The sequence below is a fragment of the Cydia amplana genome, chromosome 5, assembly GCF_948474715.1.
Source record: "Cydia amplana chromosome 5, ilCydAmpl1.1, whole genome shotgun sequence".
NCBI lineage: Eukaryota > Metazoa > Arthropoda > Insecta > Lepidoptera > Tortricidae > Cydia > Cydia amplana.
In genome coordinates, this window is record NC_086073.1 from 13,721,373 (window position 1) to 13,733,488 (window position 12,116).

General features: G+C 35.4%; 1 protein-coding gene across 1 annotated transcript in view; it reads left to right on the plus strand.

Annotated features, from left to right (window-relative positions):
* Positions 1 to 2,447: 2,447 nt before the first annotated feature.
* The window catches only part of LOC134648326 (BDNF/NT-3 growth factors receptor-like), a 50,018-nt gene continuing 40,349 nt past the window's right edge, over positions 2,448 to 12,116 (plus strand). The window contains exon 1 of the mRNA XM_063502832.1: positions 2,448 to 2,495. Coding sequence (XP_063358902.1) covers positions 2,448 to 2,495 — 48 coding nt within the window. The remainder of the gene's footprint in view (positions 2,496 to 12,116) is intronic.

The following is a 12,116-nucleotide window of genomic DNA, read 5'->3' on the forward strand; positions in this document are numbered from 1 at the left end:
GCGGAGTCTGAAGAAAGGCTGTGCACCAATTCAAGGTGTAAAGCCATCTCGCAGCTTATGTTTCCTCATCTACCCTGGAGCACGCAGCTCTCTGTTGGGTAATAGAACTTCCCAGAAGCAGTCGGATAAGTGGGGCCCCTACTCTCCACAAGCTGCCATACGATGATTGCACCAGCGGGCGATGTGGTCGTCACATCCCTACGCCTAGGTCTTATGGTTGTTATGTATGATTATGAAGTAATAGGTACCTAATAGTACACATGTAAAATACTACAAGATTTTTTATGTACAGTCAGCAGCAGAAGTTGCTAAGCGGGCAAGGTGTTCGAAATTAGCTTGACACGCTCTTATTCTCTTAATAATAAAGTCGCGTCAAGATAATTTTGATCACCTGGGCCGCTTAGCAACTTCTGTTGCTGACTGTACGTACCATCGCCCACATTGTTAACTGTACATCGGTGGACCTTATGCCTTTTGTGATAATTAGGAGTGTTGCTGTTTGTACCTATATAAACATAATTAGGTACCCGACTACGGCAACGCAAAAGGAGGGTTATGATTTTGACCGGTATGTATGTGGGTATGTATATATGTATGTTCAGTTGTTCCCTCATAATTTGTCAGTTGATATTGGATCTATTTCAAAGAAATCAGCCCTTAGCGTATATATAACTTGTCATCAATACCTACTTTGTAGACAGGGTAAACTCGTCTATACGTATTAATGTCCGTCACAGGCCACCAAATTCATCGATACTCGACGTCAACGGAAAACTTCGTAACTGAGCATCAATTCGACTTGTTTCATTTATTGTTTAAGATATAGTGGTAGTCGATATCACCAAAGAGATATTAGAGGCTAAAGTAAGCAATTAATTTCACAATATGGGGGCCATAACAGCTAGCAGACTAGCAATGTCACAAATTGTTAAAATAATGCAGAATTGCGCCCCTGAAGGGTTGTTACAAAGTGAAGATCGGACTTGACAAATGGATTGTCATTGTCGCTGATGACAAGTGACTAAACAGTGTTTAAGAGAGTGTATACTGTATGTTCCGAAAATCGTTATTTCCTAATTGCAGTTAATACCATTCGCATTATTTCTCACTTTATATTTTTCTCGTAATCTTCCTTTCCCTATAGCAACTTTAGTCATTCGCATATTTTTCCATTCTATTTTTTTTTTGAAAAACTTATTTACCCGGTATGTTTTGTAACCATTCGCATTATTTACCAACTTAAATAGACGGAGCCCCGCTTCGCGGGGCTCCTATTTCTGGGCGGTTTGCCCTTCGGGCATCTGAGCGCCTACCGCGAACCACGTTCGACGTGTTGCCTCTCTGTCGCACTTGTAAATTCGTACGTAAGTGTGACAGGGAGGTAACACGTCGAACGTGGTTCGCGGTAGGCCCTCTGAAGCTACCTAACGAACCTAACCTACTTACCTACCTACGCTTTTTTCCCCAAAGTGTAATGTTTTCACGGACGTCTCACTAAATCAATAGCTAGGTAGGTTAGGTTCGTTAGGTAGCTTCAGATGCCCGAAGGGCAAACCGCTCAGAAATAGGAGCCCCGCGAAGCGGGGCTCCGTCTAGTTAAGTTGCAAAGGAAATGTTTTTTGAAAAGAAACAGTCCGACGAACTCCAGATTTGATGGACACCCTAGCGTTTTTCATAGTTTGTTGTTGTTATGTCAGGCAGAAAATAAGCTACTAATAAATACATAGAATGGGTAAATATGAAAACGGTTCAAAAACATATCGAGAAAATAAGCTACTAATAAATACATAGAATGGGTAAATATGAGAATGATTATAATTGCTATTGATAAATGAAGCTTACGAGAAAAATAAAAAGTGGAAAAAAAATAAGAATGGTATTAACTGCCATTTAGGAAACTACAGTATACACTCTTTACATCTTAATTTAAAGGCTGTTCTAATTAATCTCCACATTTGACAAAAGCTCGTCATAAACAAAAGATTAACGCTACAAATAATCATCAACAACCCCTTTATCATAATGAGGGGTAAGCAAGGGATTTAATTTGAGATGTTTGCCGGGAGAGGCGCGGGCGGGGCTGCAGAAGGCGGGCCGAGATGTGCAGGATGCCCACTCGGCACTCGACGCCACGCTTGATCCGCCGCGGGACGCCTCCCGCACGCCGCACGAGAAAACTCGCTGATAACGCTTTCCACAAGTGAAAATTTCAAAACAGTGACCATTGTTACTTGTGACTCGATTCTGACAAGCTGTGACAAACTTACTAGATACTTACTAAAAGTTTTACTGATAAACTATATTATTATTCTAAAATGCCTATACTGATAAATGGTACCGTATGGATGTGTGATAGTGATTTATGCACAGTGATTTCAAGTGACTCTTTGGGTTTTTTGCAAAACTTTCGTGTCGTAATTGGATTTTGAGCGAACTCGGAAGTCAACATGGGGCAGCGGAATCGACGGGAAAAGCAGAAAGGAAAACGAGTGAGGGTGAGTGGACAATCGAAAACAGATTTTAATTTCTTAACTTTTAGTGTTGTTTTCGTTGTTGCTTGTTCTTTCATGGCAGAAAAAAGTAGAATAACGAAATATACTTTTCGTCGGCGGCCGATCGTAAGATCAGGCATATCGTGAAACGTGAAGTTCTTTGACGCGTTCCCTGAGTCGAGGGAGCCCCGCTACACGGGACTCCTATTTCTGGGCAGTTTGCCCTTCGGGTATCTAAAGCAACCTAACGAACCTATCCTACCTATATATTGGTTTAATGTCACTATCGTCAAAACATTACACAGGAACATTAAACGATCTGCCTGATCTTACGATCGGCCGCCGACATATCCATTATTTAGTGACAAATTCCAAAAATAATTAACATATTAACTGACGATTAAAAAACTATACGTAGGTATATGTAATGTACTTACCATCAGCATCACGCTCCGCGATTGTTGCGCCATTTAGGGTCCTAGCGAAATTGGTTGTTCAATACTTACGCTATAGATTAGATAATTTAGCAAGAACCCTAAATGGCATAACGCATAACAATCCCGTGTGGTGACTGTACCTACTTATAAGTAGAGGAAATAAAAACCTCGGAACAACACAGCTGAAAAGTTTGTGACACGTAATTGTTTTTGTTTTTCCCTGGTAATTAACGCCTTTGGTGTGGGGGTTGATGATTTGAAATAAGTAAATAATTAGTATTTATATGTGTAAACTTTTAGTAAAAATATACCTAAATATTGGTTTCTTTATATTTGCCATTTGTTTTAATAAATTAGGAGATTTTTTGAAGTGAAAACTTCTTTAGCGGCGCTGTGCACTTTTTGAGGTGGGGAAAAAATGATAAACTCCAGACAGCGTAAGGCGATCACGTGACCGTAAGGCGATCACGTGACCGTAAGGTTTAGATGGCCACTCATTTGATGGCATTTAAATCAATAAAGAAAAACTCAATGACGTTACATGAAAAAGGTTCTAATCTTGTACGGGCTGAAATACGAAGATCTCACAGTTACATTCTAACTTTATATCATTCAATAAAGCTACATCTTGATGAAATCGCTAATAAAAGTGAACTCTAGTACTGGTGAATAAAACTCAAACAATCATGACCAAATATATTTAGATGCGAGGTCTGCAAGGTAACTTACAATTTCTATTCGAATTTTAAACAATTAACGCTATAAATATAAGCTCACTTGCCATCAATTTCGGAACAAAAGTTTTTCAATAGAAAGGAGGATGGGTCAATTATACATAGTGCTGCAGACATTTTGGACTAGTCATTGAGTTTTCACTTCTGTCGGCACTCCCGGAGACGTTAGAACAGTTAAACTAAACGTTAGACAGTTTGGACTTGGTTTGTCCACGTCAAACTACACTCGTAATCTCTAGGGAATGTTGTATTACCTAATCTGCAATATTGCCAAAATACCTATTACATTCAAAATTAAATAACTTCATTTATACTTTGCAAAGGCAAATGCTATCCATGGGGCTCTTGAGAATTCTTAATTATATAACATAACACGCTAACGTTAACATTTTATTTATACCTATATAAATTATTACATTTCATCTTAGAACTAGCCAATTCATAATGTGATATACCCAGGCTCTAAGCTTTCATTACTCTCTAGTCAATAACAATAGGTACTCCACAAGTTGACATTATATATTATCAGTGTTATTTAAATATGTTTTTCTACTCCAGCACTTAAATGTGTCAATTAAATGACTGACAGTGATATCTAAAGCAATGTCATTTGAATGCTTTGTCTATAGGCTCATAAGATGACTGCTAGCAGTCATCTTATGAGTATAATACAACTGCTTTATTTTTTTTAAAGATACAAGTTCCGATCATCTTGATTGAAAGAGGTATGTTTTCATTTACAATAATAACTCTTTTTTTTTTAAATAATAACTCAATTTTTTTAAAATAATAACTCTTTTTTTTTAATAATAACTCTTTTTTTTAATAATAACTTTTTTTTAATAATAACTCTTTTTTTTTTTTTTTTCCTGCAGCTGTCATAGAAAAAGTAATGTATGCAACAGCTCATAATTGGTTCTTAAAATTCTCGGGTCTTGTTTTACAAAACTCGACTACGTCTCGTTTTGTAACTTCGACCCTTGAATTTTAAGAACCCTTATTATATCACTGTTGCATAAACTACTAATGAGACTGATATCAAATATCAATATTTATGTCGTACAACATATATATACATTCTAATATCATAAGAAAAACAATTCCCAATTACGTATAGGTAAGTACTTAATAATTAAAGACTTATAAGTAGGTTCCTAGTACCTACCCTAAATTATGATATCTAATTGAATTATTTTTATATAAATTAGTACTACAAAGTATATATTCTATATTCAGCAATCCATATTCTATAATATTTAGTGTGTGTTACTATTCAGCAGAATATGATTTCACGGGATATGGCTCTAACTCATTATAGTCATTCATATATATTTTTTTAGAATAGAATAGAATAGAATAGTTTAGAATAGAATAGAATATTGTTTGCAAACCTCATTGTTTGGATCGAGTAAGTACCTACTTTACTATTAAGTAAGTTAAGTTTGCCAAACTTGAATACCCTTTAAAGTTAACGGAGTATCTATGTATATATTTATATATTTAAAAAAATATATTTAAGCCCAACAAAGGATCAATTTCGTTAGTGACACATTTTAATCTTACAACTAATGTTAGTATGAAACTTTCCTTGCAATTTTCGAAATAGTTATTTGTACAACAAGAGATCAAAGTTTGATATTTCTTCGAGTGCTTATTTTGAGTCCCGTGCAAGCGAAAGATTCTATACTAGATTCACGAGCGTAGCGAGTGAATCTAATTTAGAATCTTGAGCGTAGTAAGGGACTCAAAAGCGCACGAGATGTAAATAACTTTGATCTCGTGTAGTTCACTTTTCACCTCAGCAGTGAGAACATATTAGAGAACCCGAAAAATGTATTCCTTCTTCATCACTTACATATTCACTCATGTTTTCTTAAGATATACCAACAATTAAGTTTTCACCTCAGCAGCTCGAACAAGGGTACTTTGCTACTTAAAAACAGGGAGCAAAATCGCATTTTGCTCACTGAGTGAGACAAAATCAGCAAAATGCGATTTTGCTCACTGTTTTTAAGTAGCAAAGTACCCTTGTTCGAGCTGCTGAGGTGAAAAAAAAACTGTCTATATTATTTCAAAAGAGATTTTCGATATCATAACTACTCGTGTTATGTTATAATATAAATAATATCTGGGAGACCGAGCTTTGCTCGGAAAACATATAAAAACTAAAAAATGAGCGTTTTCCCAGAGATAAGACCTAGCTAGATCGATTTTTCGCCCCCGAAAACCCCCATATACCAAATTTCATCGAAATCGTTAGAGCCGTTTCCGAGATCACCGAAATATATACCTATATAAATAAATACATAAATAATTAAATAAACAAGAATTGCTCGTTTAAAGGTATAAGATGACAACAAAACTATGTTTTATCTACCTATATCTTTTCGGGCTTTTACTCGAAATTGAGCTGGTGAGCTGATATTCCATTCCAATCAAGTAGGTATAGGTACGGTACACCTATATAACCGTGACTTCGAGAACCGTGACAACAATGCGAAATCGTAGACCAAGCTATACTGGTCTGGGTGAAGGGATGCGCTCGGTCTACGATGGGAACACCGTGAGTGTCATCACTGTCATCGCGTAGCACAGACCCCTGCAGCGTTATACGGTTTTACATTTTGGCCTACATGAGTTTTAGACATAAAATGTGTTAGAGAAAGATTAGAATTAAAGAAAAACCACACAACTTTGGTAATCTCATATTTAGCTACCACGATTAGTTTTTCCATTCAATCTCCCTGAAAAAATATAAATCGATTATATTGAGTTGCAAATCTTAGTAGAATATTTACTTAAAAGGGGACACGACGTACTTACAGTGACTTCAATATTAAGATACTTCAACAAAACTTAACTAAAACGTATTATTATTTGATGAGGCTACACATGCATACAAAGGGTGCACAGAATACTCTCTCTAATCATAAATTACACCCTGCCGGTCCACGAACATAAACTCGAGTTGCGTTATCAGTGTCATGTCATGTAGGTTAAGGAACTGTTAGGTAACGTGATGCACTATCTATTCACTGTCTAGGGATAGTAGGGATATTCAATATTACTTACTTATAAAAATTGTTTGAAATGAGACATTGACTGAACAAAACTCTGCATAATAGGAACATAACTATTTTATTTTAACCTGGGAATTTGAAACTTTGTAAAAAGGTATATTATTAAAAAACAAGGAAACTAATTTCAGCGTTTTTGAAAATTCATCCCCCAAGGTGGTGAAAAAGGGGTTGAAATTTTGTATGGAGACCAAATATTTTTATGAGTGTGAGACTTGAATCTTTGTATAAGGGCATATTATTAGAATACAAGAAAAGTAATTTCAGCGTTTTTGAAAATTCATCCCCTAAAAGAGATAAAAAGGGGTTGAAAGTTTGAATCCATTCCAAATGCTTGGAAACTTCTTAGAAAGGCATAATAGCCGATTACAAAAAAGTTATTGAGACGTTTTTTGGAAATTCAACCCCTAAGGGGGTTAAAAAGGGGATGAAAGTTTGTCTTGGGTTTCAAATTTTATTGTAAACTAGTTTGTGTGCACATCAAATATTTTTATGAGTGCGGGACTTGAATCTTTGTATAAGGGCATATTATAAGAATATAAGAAAAGTAATTTCAGCGTTTTTAAAAATTCATCCCTTAAAAGGGTTAATTAGGGGTTGAAAATTTGTATGGAGATCAAACATTTTTTAGAGTGCGGGACTTGAATCGTTGCATAAAGGCATATTATTAGAATACAAGAAAAGTAATTTCAGCGTTTTTGATAATTCATCCCCCAAGGTGGTGAAAAAGGGGTTGAAAGTTTGTATGCACATCAAATATTTTTTTAATTGCGGGACTTGAATCTTTGTATAAGGGCATATTATAAGGATACAAGAAAAGTGATTTCAGCGTTTTTAAAAATTCATCCCTTAAAAGGGTTAAATAGGGGTTGAAAGTTTGTATGGAGATCAAACATTTTTTTTGTGTGCGGGACTTGAATCTTTGTATAAAGGCATATTATTAGAATACAAGAAAAGTAATTTCGGCATTTTTGAAAACGTCCCCTAAAAGGTTTAAGAAGGGGTTGAAAGTTGGTAGAGAGTTCAAATTTTATTTAAAGCTAGGAACTTCAAACTTCGTAAATAGGTAGTTAGGTAGTAGGTTTTACTAAATAGTGGACTTGAAAATATGCTGGGGTTGAGAGGGATTATATCGAGAACAATTTTATTCAGTTACGGGCTTGAAACTTCATAGCCAGGTTGTGTATAATAATTAACAAATGATTAACAGTCCCTGCTGCTATCTTTTGCTGCATAATGTTCTTAGCTAATGTAGAATATATAACCACCAATATACAAATCCACGCGTACGAAGTCGCGGGCAACAGCTAGTGTAGCATAATTTCGAAAATCAAAAATCCTAAGTACGAAATTCCTAAAGACAAAACATCGAAAAACAAATTGTCTAATGTACGAAATTCCTAAAGATGCATGTCCTACGGTTAATCAACCTATGTTTTAAATGTCTAAAGTACAATTGATACTGCTAGTGCACGAAAATACTAACGACCTTTTTTCCTACGTCCAGTTGACCTAAGTTTAAAATACGATACGAGTAGCAGGGATCGGAACCGGTTTTTTGCAAAAACTTAGAAATAACCATATTTTTCGAATTCATTTATACTCGAAATGTAGGACTCGGTTGTGTTTTTAGGTTACGACTTCATATTATTAGATCGCCCAATTAGAAATGAAGTAATTAGCAAAGAACGAAAAAATACCGTTTCCGTTCCCATACAAAAAATACCGGTATCCGATCCCTGACGAGTATATAAATTGCGCTAACGACATGTGTCCTACGTTTAGCTAAGTTTAAAAAGTCTACCGTACGAAACTGATAATTTTATTTAATATCACGACATTTGGTCGTTCATGAAATGTCAAAAGTGACGTTTTTGTTTGAAGAAACCACAGACCTAGAATCCGCTCGCGCTTGACAGACAGCTTAAGTGTGCGAAAGGGAAGCCATCACGTATATGATCATCCCATGAGTGCGAAAGAGTCGGACTACCAATGAGAAAACGTAACCACTTTTGAGTTTGACGACGGCCGCTGACGGCCAAGAGCGTATCACGGTAATTTTCAAATTGAAAAATATACACGGATTAGGACGAAAAGTATTAAATAAAGTAATTCAGTGATGATGGTGTCTTGTAGTGTGCCTGGTTGCAGTGTCACAGGGCCAAATAATCCAAGCAAATACTAATTTCAGAGGATTTATGATATTCCGAGAGAAATTTTCATAACGATATTTTGTCAAATTAACAGCGTAAAAAGTGTAAGAAGCCGGTTTATACAGTTCATTATAAGTTTTTCTTCCTTTGTGTGCTAATATTTTATCATATTAGTCTATAATTTAAAATATTTTGTGTAAAAACATAATCTGTTACTTTACGCTAGGGCTTGACAAAATGTTCATATGACAGTATCGATAACTTGTCGGTATATCAATAGCTATGTAATTATTTCTTCACAAGACATCATTAAGATATTAGCTTTTATAACCGACTTGAAATAATAACAAATGTTATACCTTTTTGAAGGTGCTCATGTTTAGCAATAAATTTAAACTTCACTTTCCAACACAGTAAGAGTTACATTAAGATAAATCTGCAAGGATTTTGATAGCACACGCAGTGCAAGTGTTACTTATACGTCTTAATGTCGTAGAATTTTTACGTTTAAAATAACACATTTGAAAAAGTAGTCGATAAAGCAATCAAACATCGACAGATTATTAATATGTTGTAACTTGACATCACTATTTTTGATCTCACATAGACAATTTACGCACACACTTGCATTTCATTTTTGGTCACACTTTTGAAGATTGACAGTTGTTCTTGTTCATCTAATTCTATGGAAGAAACGTTACATTTGACACTTGTATGGATAGGATATGTCAGTGTCAAACAAGTGACAAAAGTCACATTTTTGTTTGAAGAAACATCACTTTTGACACTTGTTTGACACTGACATATCCGATCCATATCGTTTCTATGTCTAATATTTGACGTATCTTTAAGTTTGAATAAGGCTGTAAATCAATAGGTAGTTTAGGTTCGTTAGGTAGCTTCAGATGCCCGAAGGGCAAAACGTCCAGAAAAAGAAGCCCCGCTATGGCAGGGCTCCGTTGACTCAGGGAGAGAAGGACAAGTTCTCGGAAATATTGACTTTGAAAGTATTGTCATTAGGCATCTTGTACAAAGGAATTTTGATTTTCGAAAATGAGATCGTTCGATTAAAAGTGTATTAGGACATGCATCTTTAGTATTTTCGTACATTAGACATTTGATTTTCGATGTTCTGTCTTTAGGAATTTCGTACTTAGAATAATTTTGATTTTCGAAATTATGCTACATAACCCAATAGACATACCTACATAATAGCAAAGTTACCGCGTAATCTAATCTGTCGAGTTCACCGATAATACACTTTATGGTACCCTTGAATTAAACAAAAAAATACCTGCAAATTGTAAACAATACGGCTAGTGAAGAAGAAACACGGCTGCTTTCAATCGGAAGACTTCACATGCTAAAAAAGTATTAGACGCAGACAAAATAAAGATATCTTTAAAAACTGAGAATAATCGCTAGGTTAGAATGACATCCCGTAGCAATCATAAATATGTACAAGCCTTTTTCTAGTGCTGTCAATAAAAGTTATAATAGTAGTTTGTGACTGTACATAATGAAGGGCATTAAACACGAGTGTGGGTTTAAGAAACGAACGAAGTGAGTTTCTTAAAAGGATCACACGAGTGTTTTAATGCCTAATTATGTACAGTTACGTACACTACTTTATCTACCCACATACCATAAGCCTCCATGATGCATTCAGGAGCCGCATATTATGACCGGCATCGCGGCGTTGTTCAGGGCCACTAACAGTAATTATTAGTAAAATAAAACAGAAAACAAATGCGAAAATGAAGAAATTTATTTAGAACAATAATAATTATTTACAGTTTGGATGGTGCAATTATTATAATTCACTTGCCCAGCTCGGACAGAAGTATGATCCTTTGTATTGTTTCCTTGACTTAGCTGGTAAAAGTCATTTATAACGTTAGTTGCTTTGTCACGGATATCAGGAGGCGTCGCCGAAATATCTATATCATCTTGATCGCTCATTTTATGGTTTAAATTCAACAAATTGAACAAGTTTATGCAACAAAACAAATTTTAACCGGTAATGGCGTTATTGAAAAGTTTTCTGGCAGCTGTCATAGTTTTTTTTAAATTCAGAGACAAACTAGAGTCGGCCCCAACTATCATATCGTTCGATATCTTACTTACGTGCGACATTTGTCAAATTTGTTTGCAAATTAACAATTCATTTCGAAATAAACGTCATCTCGACTGATTTTAGAATAGAGGTCAAATCAAATTTCTTTGTTTTTCAAAGATGTTCGAAATTTGAATGCATAATATTATCGAAATCGATGTTATTTTATTATTTATACTGGATCAACCAAATCTTGTCAATAGTAAAAGGCGGCAAATTTGAACAATCGCGGGTTAGCAACACTGTGTTAGAATAATTCCAAAATCGCGTGTCATCTGTGTGTTATCTGTGGAATGTGGATCGCGAATGACAGCCATCATCTTATTGTTTACATTCTGAATCGTTTCTATTTCAAGAGAAATTCCTGGTGGTGGTGACAACCATTAAATACCAAGATTATGCATGACCTCAAGCAAAGCTAAGGTGCCTACAATGTACAATCATGCTCGTTGACGGTAAACATTAATAAAATTTGAGGTTATGATAATTCACTCCAACTGACGTATGAAGGGCGGAAAAATAAACACGTTTTGGTTCGATGTACATTGCTGCTTTATTTAGCCAATTCTGCTCTTTGAGTGTTACATGGTGTTACCCTACTTTAATTTGCAGTACATTGCTACTGACAAGATTTGCTTGACGCACTATAGCAATAATAACATTGTCACAGATAAGAAATTTGTTCTAACAAAACAGTCTATTTTTATGGTGGTCATAATGTGTGGTTCTTGAACGCATCATGGAGGGTTTATGATATTTGGGTAGATAAAAGTATATAATATTCAATATTCATGATCTTGACTCTACCCCCCTATCCATCCTAAGTATTCACGAATACATTTTGTCTCGACCGCGTACCCGTAGTTTGTATAATTTGACTTCGCGATACGTAACAACTATGTGGAGTAGCAGGCCAGACCAGAGTTACGTTGGCTTTTCAATGGCCAATAAGACCGTGGGCTTTTTATAAAATAACCTACGCTGTCGTTCGGATTGAAAGGAATTTATCCGGAAATGAATCCATTTCTAACAGTTTAGGCCCTTAAAACCCCCTAACATGATTTGATCATAAACTAGCTTTCAAGAACGCAAAACTTATAAATCTTA